The sequence below is a fragment of the Amblyomma maculatum genome, chromosome 2 (genome assembly GCF_055883805.1).
Source record: "Amblyomma maculatum isolate TAMU_Amacu chromosome 2, ASM5588380v1, whole genome shotgun sequence".
Lineage (NCBI taxonomy): Eukaryota > Metazoa > Arthropoda > Arachnida > Ixodida > Ixodidae > Amblyomma > Amblyomma maculatum.
Window position 1 is genome coordinate 221,993,922 of NC_139345.1, and position 19,387 is coordinate 222,013,308.

Sequence of the window (19,387 nt, forward strand, 5' to 3'; positions counted from 1 at the left end):
TCCTGATTCTGTTAGCGATTACCTTAGTAAATACCTTATACGTAAGAGACAGTAAGCTGATTGGTCTGTAATTTTTAAGGTCCTTAGAGTCCTTAAACCATTCTTTCATGGTTCCGGTACCGTGGATGACATCAGGCGCTGCGTATACAGGGTGGCCAGTTTTTCTAGCACAATATCCCCCACGTCCTTCAACAAATCTGTAGTTATCTGATCCTCTCCAGCTGATTTCCCCATCTTCATAGTTTCTAATGCTTTGTTGACCTCGTCCTTCGTCACAGGTGGAAGGTCTGACTGTTTTTCCCTACCGCCAATCTCATTACGGTCCTGACTACTTTGGCTACTGTAGAGAGCTGTATAGAACTCCTCGGCTACTTTGACTATCTTGTCCATATTCGCAATGACGTTGCCCACCTTGTCTCTTATCGTATTCATCTGGTTTTTGCCTATGCCCAATTTCTTCTTTAGCGCTTTAAGGCTTCGCCCGTTCTCTACAGCATGCTCAATTTTCTACATGTTGTACTTCCTTATATCGGCCACCTTCCGCTTATTGAATAGCTTTGATATCTCGGCCAATTCTGTCTGGTCTGTTGGATTGGAAGCTTTCATACTCGGGCGTTTCTTAATCAAATCTTTCGTCTACTTAGACAGCTTACCGGTATTCTCTCTATCTATCATTCCGCCTACTTCTGCCGCGCACTCAGTAATGATATCTCTGATATTATTGTTCATTGCTCCTAGGGTAATGTCGCCATCCTCGGTTAGAGTTGAATATCTATTCTGTAGCGAGATCCTGAACTCCTCTGCCCTCCCCCTCACCGCTAATTCGTTGATGGGTTTCTTTCTAACTAATCTTTTGCGTTCCGTTTTCAGATTTAGGCTAAATCTGGACCTCATCATCCTGTGGTCACGGCATCGCACTTTCCCGATCACTTCTACATCTTGCACAATGGCGGGGGTTGAACACAGTATGAAGTCAATTTCATTTTTAGTCTCCCCGTTAGGACTTTTCCATGTCCATTTCCAGTTCTTCCGTTTGTTGAAGGAGGTATTCATGATTCTTTAGTTATTGCGCTCTGCAAACTCAACTAGTAACTCCCCTCTGCTATTCCTAGAGCCAATTCCATAGTCACCTACTGCCTGGTCTCTTGCCTGCTTTTTACCTACCTTGGCATTGAAGTCCCCCATTAGTACAGTATACTGCGTCTTTACTTTTCGCATTGCCGATTGTACATCTTCGTAGACGCTTTCAACTGCCTGGTCATCATAACTACATGTAGGGTCATAGGCCTGTACAACCTTCAGTTTATACCGCTTATTAAGCCTAATTACGATGCCTGTCACCGTCTCATTAATAGTATAGAATTATTCTATATTACGCGCTATATACTTATTGACAAGGAAAGTTACTCCTAGTTGTCGCCTCTCCGGTAAACCTCGACAACACAGTACATGCCCATCCTTCAAAACAGTATATGCCTCATTCGGCCGCCTAACCTCACTAAGCCCTATTACATCCCATTTCATACCCTGTAGTTCCTCTAACAGGACAGCTAAACTAGCTTCACTAGCTAGGGCTCCAGCGTTAAACGTTGCCATAGTCAGTTTCTAATGGCGGCCTGTCCAGCGGAGCCAGGAATTCTTAGCACCCCTGCCGCGTCACAGGTCTGACCGCCGCCGTGGTCAGTTATTCCGCAGCCGCTGGTGACGGAGGGCCGAGGGTTTATGGAACTTATCCTGAGAGGTTACATCTTGGTTACAGGTCTCCAAACAAACTGCTAGAAATTATTTAACTATTCTGCTAGTACTCACGACGCATTGTAACGAACAGCACTCTGAAGGCGTACGTGTTATTACTGGCCATTGTCATTAACAGCAGCCTAGCTGCCTCGACTTAATCTTGCCGTGACTCTGGTAGGTCGTCGCAAAATTCAAGTTTTCATCCGACTACCTGATGTATCAGGCACGTATATGACGGTGCGTCTGTGCCGCTGACATGCGCGGTGCGAGGCTGCCTGTTATCGCTTGCGGGCTATATGAGCAGAACTCTTCAATAAACGCACGTTCTTCTTCTTCCTGGACACCATGCTGTTGCCACGTTCTTTCCAACACGGATACACCTGAATCTGCTAGCCCGTGCCTTCTTTCCGAATTCATAATTTATCAGCTGTGCAATCTGCACATGTTATCTTTGAGCGCGCAGCCCTTGAACCTCTGTTGATTGCAACTAGCGTATATATCAGTCGATAATGTTATTCTTGCAATCAACGTATTCCGTCCCTTAGCGCTATTAAAGGATCATTTTCATTTTTGCAAATTTCGGCGTCCTGTACATTTTATGTTCCTCGTTAGCCTTCGAAGTTGGTGCCCTATCGGAGAATACTGGCAAAATTGCAGAGCTCCAACCAGAAGGGCTTTGTTTTAATGCGGAGACTGTCAATACACGCGGCACCTCTCATTTTATTATATAAGCGTGTTTTTAGCTGCAACAAAGCTTCCTTAAAGGATACCAAGGGGAACCATATTATAAAATTTGTTTCACTAAATTCTAACTCCCTTTCTGGGTGTGTGGCCGTTTGCCCAGCAGCGAAGTTGCTGACAACGTATTTACTTTGTTAATTTATTCGTAACTCGCTTGTAGACTACTGTGCCCAAGTGTGCGGGATCAAATCCCGGTCTCGGCGGCTGCTTTTCAGTGGAGGCGAAACGCCAGGCGCCCGTGTGCTGTGCGATGTCAGTGTACGTTAAACAACCCCAGGTGGTCGAAATTTTCGGAGTCCTCCACTACGGCGTCTCTCATAGCCTGAGTCGCTTTGGGCCGTCAAACCCCACAAACCATATCGTAACTCGCTTCAAAGTTGTGTGGTCTTCACTGAAGGTGAGTAGGCCTACATTACGTAAACGGCGGTGTTGCGTCGCCTGAAGCAAGCAGCAATAAAAAACAGCATCGACGCATGGTTTCTGCCGACAACCATCTTTGCTAGTAATATCCTGATTACTTTTGATAGCTGACAAAATGCACTATGGTGACAAATGCGCTTCAAGCTGCCTGTACTAAGAGTTGTGCCCCCATGGCGCACTTCAGCTTTGTAAACGAAGTGCAATGCCTTTATCGCGCTGGTTACTCGTCTTTTCTGGTCTCTTATCATTGCGAGAACATGCTACAAAGGTTAAAAGAGGGGGGAAGGGGGGGATCAAGAAAACTAAGGAAAAAGAGTAGAACCACGTGGCAGTAATTCCCTACTTTCTCAAGGTGTTGCACAACGTTAAAAAGATCGCTGAAAGATATGATGTGCGGGTTTTCTTTTCCGCCCCATGCAAGCTGTCGAAGATATGCGCACTGAATACCAGACCTAGAAAGGCGGCATGCACTACTAGGCATGCAGAACGGCACACCAACTGCCGTACCACGGTGGTATATCGGACACCGCTCACATGCGGCAGTGAGTACATAGGGCGGACAGGACGGTGTTTTAATGTTAGGACCAGGGAGGAAAAAGATCACTTCCTTAATGTAAAAATCCGATGCGGAGGAAATCTTTCAGATCACTGCAACCAGTCTGGCCACACCTGCGAGCCGATATTAGCGAGCACGAGGCTCTTGGTGACGGCAAAAAACAAAACTAAAATGGAGGTATCGAGGTTTTTTTCATAGCTAAGCTCTTGCGTAAGCACTCCATCGATTTCAACGCACAGAAAAGAAATGCGTTACCTGGATCATACCTAAATACCGCCTTTTTTTTTCGCTGTTATAAGTTTCTTCGATTGAGACCGTTGTAAATGTCTGCCTGTTCACCCTCTTATTTACAGAACCGTAGCCTGGGTTGTCAAAGTACCTTTTGATCCCCCTATTTCACCTAGATTATCATTGGCCTTACCAAAGTTTGTATAATGGTGTATTTTTTTTAGGTAGTGCTTTTGCTTCGCTGTTTTTTGTCGCATTTACCTGCTCATTAGTCGTTTTTCGTTTTATTCTTTCTGACACCACCCCTAGGCTACGCCGTTGGTAGCTGTTTCATCCTTTATGTGTCATGCAGTGATGTCATGCTCCCCATCTCTCTATTTGCTATCTGGCGCGCGTGCTGCAAAAATCGGCGCGAGGGGTGTCTTGATGCGATATTTAAAAAAAAAAAAGAAAAGAAGCGCTGTACACACGTCATGATTTAACTGTTTTTTCTTTTCGCCCCTTCTCCCGATAGTTACATGGTCTGCGTTTTGGCTTATATTGCGCTTGGTTTTCTTGAGAATAAATATTTGGCAGTCAGCGCCCGTCCTCGTTGTGTTCCTTTGTCCTCATTTTTTGCGCTGACCTTTCTATGTGCGAGGTTAAGAAGTTCACAGGGGTGAAGTGGATGCAGCTAGCACAATACCAGTTTCATTGAGGAATACAGGACAGGTAGTGGGTATAGTCAGGCTGATGATGATGAGTCTATGTCAATCCAAAGGCCTCCCTGAAGGCACATATATAAGTGCAGGGCGTCAAATGCTACATACCAACCCATTTGGGAAATTACGCTAAAACGTCACAAAATAGCCTTCCAAAACAAAAATGCCAAATTAATTTTAGCGTTACATAACAATCTCTCTGACGCAGGTGGGCCTGCAAGGTGTCAGCAGAATGATCACGCAGATGACCAACAACGCGCGCCAGGCCGCCCTGGAGGAGACGCGGCGCGTGTACTGCGGCCGCATGGCTGCCTGCGAGCGCGGCCGGCAGATGGCGCTCAACATGGGCCATCATGAAGCGGAGTGAGTCTGCTTTGGTCTCCATTGGTCATACCGCTTTCACCTGGGCATGAGGCAAATTTATCAGTGGGATTCGGTGGTATGTTTGAAATGTCACACTGTTGAATCCATGTTGAGGAGACCGAAAACGGGACAAATGGGCCCCACAAAGCGATTCTGACACTCATGGATCGGTCGAAGGCACATAACGTTGCTGAGGGGACCTTTTTGCTCCAGGAGAGCTGAACACAATGAGGGCGGAAATCTCGCAGCCATTCAAACCCGGTCGCATCGAATCTAGTTCCCTGCCCATAATGCGAATGAAGCGTTTTACCGACCGATCTTGTATCTATCTAGAGCGAACGTTTGACTGGGCACATATATTGTCACGCAGTGATGACAAGGCCGATGACACCAATGAAGAGTCTGGGAGTGCACTGAAGAATTTTATTGGGCTGACTTGCGTCCGCAAAAGAACTAAGCGATTTGGTGGCGGCGATAACAACAATTCTACTCGCAGTAGTCGAACAAAGTACGCCAGTTCAACTTGTCAGCTCTGAATTTAAAGGCGGTGATCAAAGATCTAGGTAAAGCCGCAAACGGCGACTAGCATGACGTGGTAGATTCTAGAAACACAGACAAGCGACTGGAATCTTCGTGATTCGTCCCGTTCGTGATTCGTCCCGGTTCATCTTGCGAGACAAATAAAGTGATAAGCGTCGTCTCGTGATAACGAGCATGAAAAAACACGAAATACTGAATCGATCCGCGCGCTAGAATCACAATGATAAGGCCGCATGCCAGTGGCTGTCGGAAAAGAACAAATAATGATTTAAATAGTTAGCGGAATTACTTCCCCCTTAAAACCATCACCTCTTTCTTTCAAATAAACAGACATGAATTAACATAAACATCTGGAAGTTAACATGAATAGCCTTTAGCACGCGTGGTATTGGTTAAGGCGCACAACATGCACGATTTCTGGGTGCGCTCGGCGCCGCTAAGAGGCGATCGCGCCATTGGGAACGACCCCGTAGTTAATTGTCCTAGTCGGCGAAGCAACTTGTACGGCCCATGCATCGGCGTAAATTTTCGCTCAGTCCGCGGCTGCGAATCGGCGTCCAAACCCAGACTTGATCTCCCAGCCTGTACTCAGCATCGCGTCGTCGTACGTTGTAACGTCGGGCGTCCGTTCGTTGCTGATCTTTAATGCACATCTGGGCGAATCTTCGGGCTTCCTCTGCACGTTGAAGTAGGCGGCGACATGCATGTTCTCCTCGTCGGTTACGTGTGGCAGCATTGCGTCGAGCGTCATCGTGGGCTCCTTGCCGTACACAAGGCTGAAGGCCTTGGTTGTCCCCTAGACGGCCGTGTTATACGAGAAGATTATGTACTGCAGGATAGCGTCCTAGGTCTTGTGTTTGGCGTCGACGTAAATCGCAATCATGTCCGCAATCGTTTTTTTTTTAGTAGCTCCGTAATTCCATTTGTTTGAGGATGGTACGCAGTCGTTCGTCGATGACTTGTGTCACCGCACTGCAGGATGGCTTGCGTCAGCTGTGCTGTAAATGATGTTCCCCTCGCCGTGATGAGCACTTCGGGGGCGCCGTGTCGTGTGGTAGCAAAATGCGTTCGACGAACCCCTTGGCAACTTCTGCCATGTTACCATTAGGCAGTGCTTTTGCTTTAGTGTAGCGGTAAGGTAGTCAGTGGCCAAGATGATCCACTTTTTACCCGCAGATGAAGTCGGAAAGCGGCCATAATAATAATAATAATAACAACTTTATTTACCATCAACGTTTACATGATGGCGGGAGCCTGGAGTAAAAGCTGCCTTACGGCAGCTTGACAAGGCTTCAAGCTCCCCACTTTGGCAATGGTACATCAACGGTCTTATCACAGTTCATAAAAACATTTGGGAAGCAATTAATCAATGTATAATAAATAATAGCGGGTAGAAATGAAAACAAAAAGAAAAAAAAAACAACACAACACTGCCTGATGTATACAATGCATTGTTTTGGATTATAGAATACGGGAAATAAATACATAACACAAGCAATACATTCACAGCAATACATAGCACAGAAATAGATAGCGGAAGCATATGAAAGAAGAGAAAAATCGTTGGCAGAAATGTTCACATTTGAAAGCATTTTTTTTAAACAAACAAATAAACACACACACAAAAAAAAAGAACATATCATCGGATGAACCTGTGTTTTAAGAAAGAAAGTATGAAAGTAATTGTTGGAATGATGCCTCTGAAAGGATAATATTGCCTTGCGATAACTGATTAAGTAAGCGGGGCAATCTATTTTCCAATTTGTGCAGCCCGTATGTGGTCCGGTATGTGTTAAGGTTCCAGGGATCTAGATTGCGGATTGCGTATGCTTGTACTCGTTTTTGTAGATTAGCCAGTGAGCGAAGAAAACATGTATTTTTGGAAATTTCTCTTTTGTAAGCACGACATAGCGCGTAGTTAGGTAGCTTTATTACTGGGATTATTTTGTGCTTTAAGAAACATTGACTGGTGGGATGAAATTGTGGTACACTTTCAACTATGCGTAAAAAGCTTTTTTGTAGCACATGTAGTTTTCGCAAGTTTCCCTTTGTTGTCGAGCCCCAGATTAAAATTCCATAATTTAGGCGAGAATGGAACAGGGATCGATATAATGTAATCTTCACATTGGTCGGTAACACATGACGAGAACGACAGACTATACCGATAACCTGTGATAGTTTTGTTGTAAGATGATCGACGTGGTCATCCCAGCTCATTTTTTCGTTAAAGGTAACACCGAATATTTTGAATAATGATATGACTTCTAAAGGAACAGACCTGTAACATATGTCTCTGGTAAAATAGACTTGTTTTTTTTTTCTTAGCTCTGAAAACAGCATTCGTTTTAGTAATATTTATTTCAAGTGCATTTCGTTGTGTCCATGAGTCTAACTGAGTTAATGTGCTATTGGCTGAATCTATTAACTTGTCAACGCTATCGCCGGATAGAAATATGCTTGTGTCGTCAGCGTAAATAATAAATTTTGCGAATGGTGCAATGCGGACGATGTCATTAATATAAATATTAAAAAGAAACGGACCTAATATACTTCCTTGCGGAACACCACTGGAGATGGATAGAGTTTCAGAAAGAAAACCGTTTACACTAACTGCTTGTTTGCGGTGTCTCAGATATGATTTCAAGAGTGATGCAGCGCGCCCACGTATACCATAGCAATCAAGTTTACGGAGCAGCAAGTCATGGTTTATCATATCAAATGCTTTGGTGAAATCTATAAATATACCGATAACTATCCGGCTCTGTTCTAGTTGTCTTAATACGTATTCTTTTTTTTTTCGAGCAGTGCAAGTTCTGTGGATAAGTGTTTTCGGAAACCAAATTGTGAAGCAGTTATTATGCGATGTTTACTTTCGAACGATATTAAACGTTCGTGAATAACTTTTTCTACCAACTTTGAAAATATGGGCAGGACGGATATCTGCCTATAATTACCAAAATCATTCCTATCGCCTATTTTAAAAAGCACCGACACGCGCAGATTGCATGCGACGAGGGAACACAGCATTAGATATGCATAAGTTTATTATATGTGAAACATAGGGCGAGATTAAGTCAATGACGTAAGCGATAGGTTTCATTTTTAAACCATCGATGTCGGTTGCTGTTGTGCTATTCAGATCGTTGAAAGTCGCCGTTATTTCACAGTCATCAACAGGGCTAAGAAATATAGTATCGAGTCTGCAAGGAATATCGTTAAGATTATTCTGTGGGCACATATTTCTAGAGCTGTTAAACTAATCGGCTAATTTTTGACCAGTTAAAGATCTCCCGACTACATTTATAGCCGAAATTTGTTCTTTTTCTTGTTTATAGGCTAATAGGCTGTTCAAGTTTTTCCACACAATATCGGTACGACCACGTGTTGATTGAAATTTACTGGTATAGTAATCCTTTCTGGCCTTTTTTAATGCTTTATCCAAACGATTTCTGAAAGATTTAAAAGCATTCAGGTCATTTGCATCTTTAGTTTTGATAAACTTATGATATAACTTATTATTCGTGTCTATTTTGGTAACAAGTTCCTTTCTAATCCAAGGCTTTCGACAACGCCGCGTTTGTTTCAGTGTTTTTATTGGAAAGCAGGCAGTATAAATGGGTTTCAAAGTGTTCATGAAAGTCTCATATGCTTTTTCGGCATCCTTTTCCGAGAGAATAGTATTCCAGTTCGCATCAGCTACGGAGTTCCTAAATGCAGAGAGGTTATGCTCGGTAATATCCTGAAAAGAAAATGTCTGACTAATTTTCTTTCGCTTTTTTTGTTTGAAGCAAAAAAAATATGGGAAGATGGTCACTCACATCTGAAATAAGTACACCTGAGTTTACAGCACTAATGTCCAGATTCGTAATAATTACATCTAGTAACGATGATGATCTAGTTGTGATTTTTGTTGGTTCTTTAATTACATTCACAAGTCTATTAGCGTTGTTACGACCAAGCATCCGCATTTGCGCGCTCTATTGTTCGCCTGTGGGCATGGATAAGTGCTGTGAATATGTGTTGATGGTCCAATGGCTCTAAGTGAGCCTGTTTCCAGGAATCCTGTTTTGTAAGCCTGTTTTGCTTTGTGGACACTCTGCAAATGCCAAAATTGACCCTGCCAAGAGAACGTCTGGAAAAACACAAAGAAACGTCCCCCTGCGGGAAATGCAGGAAGTGCTTTCGTTCTTTTGTTCACCCTTCCAGTCGATAAGCCCTATCGTCCAGTGAGGAATGCCTACTTTCCAAAGGAGACGACAGAGTGACATGTCCGCTGACGTGCAGGACAAGAAAGGAGCATGACGCATACAGCCATTAAGTGATTTCCCAGGAATGCAGGAAAGATTTGCAATTGTCGAAAACGGACAATGCTGGGAGCGGATGCGGCGCCACGTGCACTCGGGTTTCTGAGAAGTAAAACCACTTGTCAGAACCAGCCTGTGGTTTCTTTGCTGGAGAATAGAAATGTACCTCCTCTCCTCGCCGTTCCCAAGCTTTTCCCGCCAACAAGTGATCACGCCCAACGAATGAATGCCGGACCAGTCAGTGCTTCAGACCATCAGTGCAGTGATGTGTTCGATTGGATGCCGATACCTGAGGGGCGTGCCCTGGATTTGGTTGGTCAGCACCTTCAGAGAGGGGCTGGACATAGGGGGTTTTAAGGACGCTGCAGAGCACGAAATGTCGCTCTGAGCCCTGGGTAAACGGCTCATCCAGTCGCTTCTCGCTATGAACTCTTAACGCTTGCCATTTTGCTGATGTACCCTTCTTTTTCGTGTAAATAATCTTGTAAATAAGTTTCTCAAAGTGCCATTAAACCTGCTTGTACATATTTCACCAACTTCGAAGATTCAATCCTACTTCAACCCCGAGTCTCTGCACGCTACCAAGTGAAGGCCGGGTCGACATAGCCCCAGCGTCACGACAACTGGTGACCAGCGTTGGGATCTGAATCTACAAGCCACAACATCTGATGACTGGAGGTGGGATCTGGATCTACAAGCTACAACATCTGGTGATTCGAGGTGGATCAGAATCTACAAGCCACATCTTGTGATCGGAGGTGGCATCTCAAGCAACAAGCAGGCGCAACAATCGGCCAACAAGAGAGCAGCTCGGAACATCGATCGCATGTGTGGGTGAGTGCTTGGCTTTTCTTCTGATGTGGACCAGGTTCTAGAACAGGGTTAGATTTTAGAACTGGTAAAAAGTGTTGAAACGCCTTTAGGTTTGGTAGTTTGCACTGTTGTTTTGGAAGTAGCCGACACTCGGAGCGATCACGGACCTACAAAAGCTGCAGAAACCGGAACTGTTGCAATTGTGTGAGGAATTGGGAATTGATACAAGAGGTTTGGCACGAAAACCTTTGATTATAAAGGCAATCACAGATTTGGGAGCCGATGATGAGGAGCTCAGTGAAGCATGGAACCTCATCGCCCAAAAAAAGGAGGAGCAGCTCAGACAGCAGAAAGAGCGGGAAAAAGAGGAAAAGAGGCGTGAGCGTGAACTTGAGAGGGAAAAAGAGGAAAGGGAGCACGAACGTGAGAAGCTTGAAAGAGAAGCAAAAAAGCTGGACCAAGAAATTGAGCTCCGGAAATTAGAACTAGAGTTGAGCAAGAGGTCGGGCGATTGTCCCCAGCTAGCGGTACCTCATCTCAACAAGGAGGCAGATTTCAAGATGTCAAAGTACATGCAGCCATATGTGATAACAGGGGATATCGGTCTGTATCTGGCTAACTTTGAGCGAACCTGCGAAAAACTGTCCTTCCAGCGAGACACTTGGTCTCAGAGATTATTGACGGTTCTGCCCAGCGAGGCAGCGGAGGTTGTCGCGCGGCTAAGCAAGGAGGACGCGGACAACTACGAGAAGGTCAAAGCTTGCCTTCTGAGAAAGTATAGGCTTAGCGCCGAGGCGTTCAGACAACGTTTTCGGAACGCTACTAAGTCCAGGGACGAGAGTTACCCTGAATTCCTGTATAATTTAAGAGTCAATTTGGGCGAGTGGCTAAAGAGCACTGATTCCTACAGTGATAGGGAAGCTGTAGTCGAGCGAATTCTTTTGGAGCAGTTTTATACCTGCCTCCCAGAAAAAGAAAGAAATTGGTTACAGGACCGAGGCGACATTAAGTCGGCAACTGAAGCTGCCGAACTCATTGAGGAGTATGCTTCGCGCCGACAATTCAGCAACCCAGCAGTGGATAGGCCCCGCAGTCTTAAGTTCAGTGTGAAAAACCGTCAGGAAAGGCACTTTGCTAGAGTTGGAAACGAAGAAATGAAGGTTTCTTCAGGCAAATTCCCTAGAAAGGACGGCAGTGAGAAAAGTGGGGAAGTGACCAACGTGCAGAACACAAAGAATAAGCTTGAGGCTAGGAAGCCGCTCACATGCTTTAGGTGTAATGAGCAGGGTCACATTGCCGTCAACTGCCGGAAAGAAAAGATTGCTTTCTCGTATGTCAGGGACTGCGATGAAAATATGCAGCTTTTAGAACCCTACCTGCATGACCTAGTAGTCAACGGGAAGCCTTGCAAGGTACTGCGCGATTCGGCCGCAACGATGGATGTTGTCCATCCGGCGTATGTATCGCCTTCCGACTATACAGGACAGTGTGCATGGATCCGACAGGTAGTTGAGGAACAGAGTGTGTGCTTGCCGATCGCGAACGTGGTCATCGAGGGCCCTTTCGGCGAATTAACAACCGAGGCTGCCGTTTCAGGAAAGCTTCCTAAGTGCTATCCGTATTTGTTCTCCAACAAATCGGACATGCTGCTGCGAAAGAGGGGCATCCTTTTCGGAGACAGAGTTGTGCAAGCCTTAACACGTTCAAAGGCGCGAGAACTAGCTACACTGCTCATTCCAGAAAAATCCACAGCGGAGGAAACGGCAGTTAAAACAGTGGTAAATGCGGAAGATAGCAGGTCAGAAAACTTTGAGAGCGAGGCATCTCAGATATGTCAACTTGAAAGTGAGCTTGATGAGACGCGGAATGAGGACGTTCTTGAGAGTAACCTCTTGCCGCCAGTGTCTAGTAATCTCACGAGACTTTTAAGTGGAACTCGAGAGGACTTAGCTATGGAGCAAGCCAATGATCCCAAGATACAGGAGATAAGAGAGCGCCACCGCGCCACTAAGACAGCAAAGAACATTTCTTTTGAGATGAGAAAGGGACTGCTGTATCGCTTATTCAAGGATAAGCGCGGAGTAGAGCGGGACCAATTAGTCGTTCCCCAAAGGTATCGCGGAGACTTACTGCGACTTTCCCATGGCAGCTCGTGGTCATGTCACCTTGGAATAAAGAAAACAAAGCAGAGGCTGTTGCAAGAATAATATTGGCCTGGATGTTTTAAGGACACGGAAAATTTTGTACGGTCATGCGACACGTGCCAGCGGGTTGGAAAGGTGCAAGATAAGTGGAAAGCTCCGATGGTGTTAGTACCGATCATTACCGAGCCGTTTCACCGGTTAGTAATAGATGTAGTTGGGCCACTTCCTGTGACAGAGTCAGGGTACCGTTATATCCTCACTATGTTATGCCCAGCCACAAAGTTTCCAGAGGCTGTTCCGCTGCGCGAGGTGACGTCCGAGAGTGTAGTGGATTCGCTGCTGTCAGTGTTTGCACGAGTTGGATTCCCTTCCGAGGTCCAAAGTGATGAGGGTAGCGTTTTCACGAGTGTCCTCACCACCCCATTTCTCGAGCGATGCGGCATTAAGGTAGTGCATAGCTCGATCCATCATCCGCAGAGCAACAGCGTAGAAAGATGGCACTCTGTTCTCAAACGAGTCCTGAGGGGACTGTGCTATGAAAACAAGCGCGAATGGGATACCTGCCTGCCTGCAGCGCTTTTCGCTTTGCGGTCAGTGCCGCACGAATCCACTGGATTTAGCCCAGCCGAGTTGGTGTACGGAAGGTCACTGCGCTCACCTTTGCGAATGGTGCGCGAAGCCTGGGAGGGGCGCGGAGAAGACCCAACAGTATTAGAATTCATTCTGAACCTCTTGAATCGCTTACATAACACTAAGGAACTCGTTGAGGCCAGCATGAAGTCAGCCCAGGCTCGTTCCAAGGTGTACTATGATAAGACAGCCCGTCAAAGGACGTTTTGTATCGGGGACCAGGTGATGTTGCTGAGAAGTTCAAGGCAGAATAAGCTCGAAGTACAGTGGGAAGGACCGGCTGAAGTCGTTGCAAAGCTTTCTAACACTAACTACGCAGTGAAAATTCCCGGTAGGCGTAAAGAAGTGCGCATTTATCATTGCAATCTTATGAAGCCTTATGTGCAGAGGAAAGCCGTGGTAAATCTAACGTTAAACCTTCCCGAGGAGATGGGGGACAACTTGATTTGCCTCAGCGGAAAAGGAAGCAACGCTCAGGAGCTTCTCAAAAAGACGGAGCAGAGAGGAGAACTAAAGAAATCCCAGCTGTCCGATCTGGGCGAGATAATAACAGAGTTTGAGGCCTGCTTCGTGGACAGGCCAGGCAGAACTGATTTGACTGAGCACGATATTGAGCTGACTTCAGACGTGCCAGTGCGATCAAGGTGCTACCGATTTTCTCCAAGGCAAAGAGAAATTCTGGATAGGGAAGTAACTCGCATGCTGGAATTGGGAGTAATAAAACCCTCGGAAAGCGATTATGCTTCGCCTATGATCTTAGTAGAAGCTCCAGGTAAAGACCCTAGGCCTGTGGTAGACTACCGAAAGCTAAATTCTCTCACCAGGGATCAAGTGTATCCTATTCCGAATATTGAGGAGAGAGTAGAACAGGTCAGTAGAGCGGCATATGTGACTACGCTGGACCTTACTCGAGGATACTGGCAAGTACCGCTCACTGAACGCGCCAGCAGATACGCGGCTTTCGTCACTCCGACGGGCAGCTACCAGCCAACAATGATGAGTTTCGGGCTTTTTGAGCCCAAAATGCTCCATTTTGTTTTTCCCGACTCATGGATAGGGTTTTAAAAGGGTGTGAAACATTCGCGGTGCCTTATTTAGACGACATTGCGGTTTTTTCCGACTCATGGGCGGACCATATGGTACATCTAAGAGCTGTACTGAGCCTTTTGCGTCAAGCTGGACTAACCGTAAAGGCCGAGAAATGTTGCCTGGCAAGGGCGACCGTGGACTACTTGGGTCACAATGTAGGTCAAGGTTTCAGGAAACCCAGCGAGATTAAGATCTCTGCGGTAGCAGACTACCCGCGGCCGAGCACGAAGACGGAAATTCGAGCATTCCTGGGTCTGACTGGGTACTACAATCACTACATCCCTAACTATTCAGCTTTGGCTAGCCCTCTGACCGACGCTCTCCGCAAGACAGAACCGACAAATGTAGTCTGGGACGAACAAAAGGAAGCCTCCTTCGTAAACCTGAAGGCTGTGCTGATTAGCCGTCCGGTATTGCGAGCTCCAGACTATGGCCGAGAATTCACGGTCCAGTGTGATGCCAGTGATCGAGGGTTAGGTGCTGTTCTCTGCCAGAGAGATGACGACGGTAATGAGCACCCCGTGCTCTACTTGAGCAGAAAACTGAGTTCTAGAGAGAGGGCTTATTGCGCGTCAGAGAAAGAGTGCGCTTGCATTGTATGGGCCATTCAAAAATTGCAGTGCTATCTTGGAGGGGCCAAATTCACCGTAGAGACGGACCATTGTCCCCTGGCTTGGCTGCAAACTGCGACATCAAAGAACAGTCGCCTTCTTAGGTGGAGCCTGATTTTACAGCAGTACAATTTTGAAATAAGATACAAAAAGGGGAAGTTAAATGGGAATGCGGACGCGCTTAGCCGCTGTTTCTAAGCAGTCCGAGGTGTTCCTCACCATGTATCCAAATTGATAATCAGGTTTTATTTTTTTTTTTCGTGCGCTTGTATATGTGTGGCTATGTAAAGCAGCACGTTTGGTTTTCTAGGAATACGTGGGTCCTGAACGTCTTGAGAGTGGGCTTTTCTCGAACAACAATGGCAGTTTTCTTTTGACCTGGTTTCTTCAGACGGGAGCCGAGTGCTTGCTTCGACATGTGGTTGAGTTTCAGACAGCTCGAGCAATTTGGCCTACAACAATCAAGACAACGCGACAAGCAACAGCGAGCTTCAAGCGTTCACGTGCAGGCCATTAAGTCGTCTCTTCATGCAGCAGCTGGGACTGCTGCCCTCCGAGACTCTTCTGGCGGGGGAGGAGGCTGTTACGACCAAGCATCCGCATTTGCGCGCTCTATTGTTCGCCTGTGGGCATGGATAAGTGCTGTGAATATGTGTCGATGGTCCAATGGCTCTAAGTGAGCCTGTTTCAAGGAATCCTGTTTTGTAAGCCTGTTTTGCTTTGTGGACACTCTGCAAATGCCAAAATTGACCCTGCCAAGAGAACGTCTGGAAAAACACAAAGAAACGTCCCCCTGCGGGAAATGCAGGAAGTGCTTTCGTTCTTTTGTTCACCCTTCCAGTCGATAAGCCCTATCGTCCAGTGAGGAATGCCTACTTTCCAAAGGAGACGACAGAGTGACATGTCCGCTGACGTGCAGGACAAGAAAGGAGCATGACGCATACAGCCATTAAGTGATTTCCCAGGAATGCAGGAAAGATTTGCAATTGTCGAAAACGGACAATGCTGGGAGCGGATGCGGCGCCACGTGCACTCGGGTTTCTGAGAAGTAAAACCACTTGTCAGAACCAGCCTGTGGTTTCTTTGCTGAAGAATAGAAATGTACCTCCTCTCCTCGCCGTTCCCAAGCTTTTCCCGCCAACAAGTGATCACGCCCAACGAATGAATGCCGGACCAGTCAGTGCTTCAGACCATCAGTGCAGTGATGTGTTCGATTGGATGCCGATACCTGAGGGGCGTGCCCTGGATTTGGTTGGTCAGCATCTTCAGAGAGGGGCTGGACATAGGGGGTTTTAAGGACGCTGCAGAGCACGAAATGTCGCTCTGAGCCCTGGGTAAACGGCTCATCCAGTCGCTTCTCGCTATGAACTCTTAACGCTTGCCATTTTGCTGATGTACCCTTCTTTTTCGTGTAAATAATCTTGTAAATAAGTTTCTCAAAGTGCCATTAAACCTGCTTGTACATATTTCACCAACTTCGAAGATTCAATCCTACTTCAACCCCGAGTCTCTGCACGCTACCAAGTGAAGGCCGGGTCGACATAGCCCCAGCGTCACGACAGCGTGTAGCAATAAATCCATATCTTTTTTGTATCTATGATCACTTAACATGTTGATGTTGATATCACACTACACACAAGCTTCGCGTCTGTGTCCCGAACATAACAAAACAGGGAATCAAAAAACGAATGGAAGCTGGGTACAGAGCCCCGTGGTGGGCGGTAACATACAACACTGTGTTTTGTGAAACCAAAGATAATCAGGCCCAGAAAAAGTAAATTGCGGTTCCCAGCTTTCCTGGAAAAGCACCGCCTCCACGGCTTTAGCTGCGGTTTAAAAACAACGTCTGATAGTTTGCAAGACGAAAAAGTTCTCTGAGTCATTTGTACACCAGGTTTCTGTAGTCATTATCACTTCAAACTGTGCATTCAGTTCTGTACTGTTAAATTCAGTTGTTTGTTGCTAACGGACTGTGCGTTGAGATGAAGGCATTTAAAAGATTTTCTCAAGTCTGTGCCAAGTTCACTTAAAAACTTGTTACGAAACACATAAGAAAGTGTATTCTGGATGTTCGCCATATTGATCCTTATCCACTAAAAAAGAAAATGCTGCCGTTTTTCAACCTCGGACAAACCTGTCTAGGTCACTCGCACCTGAGATGACTATTGCTGATGCGCCTTCCATTTGCCTCATCAGAATTTTGCCATTGCTGTGCCAAACAAATTTATAGTTGTTTGCTTTGGCCCAGTCTTTCACCTGTCTCAACAGCGCCCGTGTTCGTTTTGTCAGGTTCTCAAGTATATGCACATCTTTACTTTTCCCAGAAATGTTCCGTCTCTTTGACCACCATGGGTTTCTTACACTCTGCTTTGCAAAACGGCCGATAGTACCAGGCACTTTATCTTGCTTGGACGGCAAACGGTGCACCGCTGCCACATCACCATCAGACAATTCTGGAAGCCTGCTCTGGACGGCAATCGCATTGATCTCAGCAAGAAGATTTTCATTTTCACTTTGTTGCACCCCGTGAAATTCGAGGTTAAGACGGCGGCTGCACCATTCAAGCTCATCCATTTGGAAAGCTAATGTTTCAACCTTTTTGTCTAGTCTTTCCGTATTTAGAACTTTCGCTCTGAGATCCTTGATTTCACGTTCGTTTGCACCCGTACGTGCTATCAGGTCTGAAACTTGGGTTGACATGAATTGCACAGCATTTTCAATAAGGTCAACAGCTTCTTTTAGTGGCATCAAAACTTCAAGCTTCTGGTATCAACCAGAAGAACCGTGCTTCAACCTATCAAGCCTGAAGCACGGTCCACATGTCACGCAAATTAGGCTCTTCTTACACTTTTTCACTCTGTGAACGGGCCTTAGGCGCCCTACATTTTGTGCACCTCCAGCTTTTCCGATAAACGTCTCCCTTCGATTTTAGAGTTGCTGCAGCTACTCCGGCACATTTGCCCGTGTGAAAATACTCATGCATGCCGTACACGATACACTCTCATCGGTATCAACTACCTCATCTTCGCGTACCGGGCAATCAGACATAGCAACACCTCTGGCAGCAGCAGCAGCAGCAGCAATAATACAGCAATGAGGGTAAAAACAGTTTTGTTCTAAAAATTCAACACCAACCTGTAAGTATATGACAGATAGTTTAGTGCTTCCGTGCTTCCGAGGCCACTGCCAAAGTGATCTCTGGTAGACTTGGGTGTCCCTTTATGAAGCCCACAATCAGTGACAGGCGGTCAAGCGCCAGATCACGTGGCTGGCCCAGAAATTGATTACGGCACAGTCGGCCGCAGCAGGTAGCCCTTGAAGAAACTTGCTATCGCAGTTCACGCATGTGCAGCGGTACGCTGCAAGTATATGACAGATAGTTTAGTGTTTCCGTGTTTCCGAGGCCACTGCCGCTGCCAAAGCAGATCGATCCCAGTTTTATGAAAGGGGTTGGTAGGGGGCAGTATGGAGGTCAGTAGCCCAGCTAGTTTGATCGGGGGCTTTTTGAGTCGCTGGCACTCACGGCACGTTATACATAATGGTAAACTTCGGCAGGCAGCTGCGGCCAGTAATACCTCTCTTGGATGCGATGGAACGTTCGCGACGTACCGAGGTGTCCTGCGGTCGGCTCATCGTGGAATGCCTGCAAACGTTCCTTCCGGAGTTCCCTAGGTACGACGAGGAGGTATGTTGTCTTGTTGAGCGCGGAGTTCTTCCTCACGAGGACATCGCTACTCAGCGCGAAGGATGACAACTGACGTCTGAACACAGCAGGAGAAGAAGCGATCTTTCCTTCTAAGTAGTCTGCCAGGCCCCTCAACTCAGTCTGAGAGCTGCTGTTGAAGGAAACTGCTGGCGCTTACCGGTCCCAAGAAGACATCGTCTTTGTCTTCCGGGGGGACATCCCCAGCAGCCCGGACAAACAGTCTGCGTAAGAATACTTCCGACCTCACTTGTAGACAACTGTGGTGGCGTATTCTTGGAGACGTAAGCTCCATCCAGGAAGGCGACCGGATGGATCTTTGAAATCAGCGAGCCAGCAGGGCGCATGATGATCGCTTACGGCGTTGAAAGGTCGACCGTAGAGTTACGGACGGAACTTCGAATTGGCCTAAATAATCGCGAGTTACTCCTTTTCGGTCGTTGAGTAATTGGATTCAGCTTTTGAGAGGGACTTGATAGCGTAGGTGATTACCTTCTCCTGTCCGGCATTCTTCTCAACGAGAACGGCGCCTAGACCCGTGCTGCTGGCGTCAGTGTGTATCTCAGTCTCGGCGTTCTCATCAAAGTGGCCTAGGGCAGGAGGGGACTGTAGGTGGCGCTTAAGTCTCTCGAAGGGTTCCGCTTGCGGTGCTTCCCATTCAAATGCACGTCTGCCTCTGTAAGCGGCGTCAACAATTCGGCGAGGCGCGAAAATTCCGTGGCAAATCGGCGGTAAAATGCGCACAGTCGAGGAATCGGCGTACAGCTTTTTCGTTACCGGGTTGTGGAATGTCGCTTGTGCGGAGCA

The 19,387-nt window shown here is 46.5% G+C and overlaps 1 protein-coding gene across 1 annotated transcript in view; it reads left to right on the plus strand.

Annotated features, from left to right (window-relative positions):
* Positions 1 to 19,387, plus strand: part of LOC146201335 (uncharacterized) — a 155,600-nt gene that overhangs the window by 94,367 nt on the left and 41,846 nt on the right. The window contains exon 3 of the mRNA XM_084595775.1: positions 4,592 to 4,746. Within this exon, the coding sequence (XP_084451901.1) occupies positions 4,592 to 4,746 (155 nt within the window). The remainder of the gene's footprint in view (positions 1 to 4,591; positions 4,747 to 19,387) is intronic.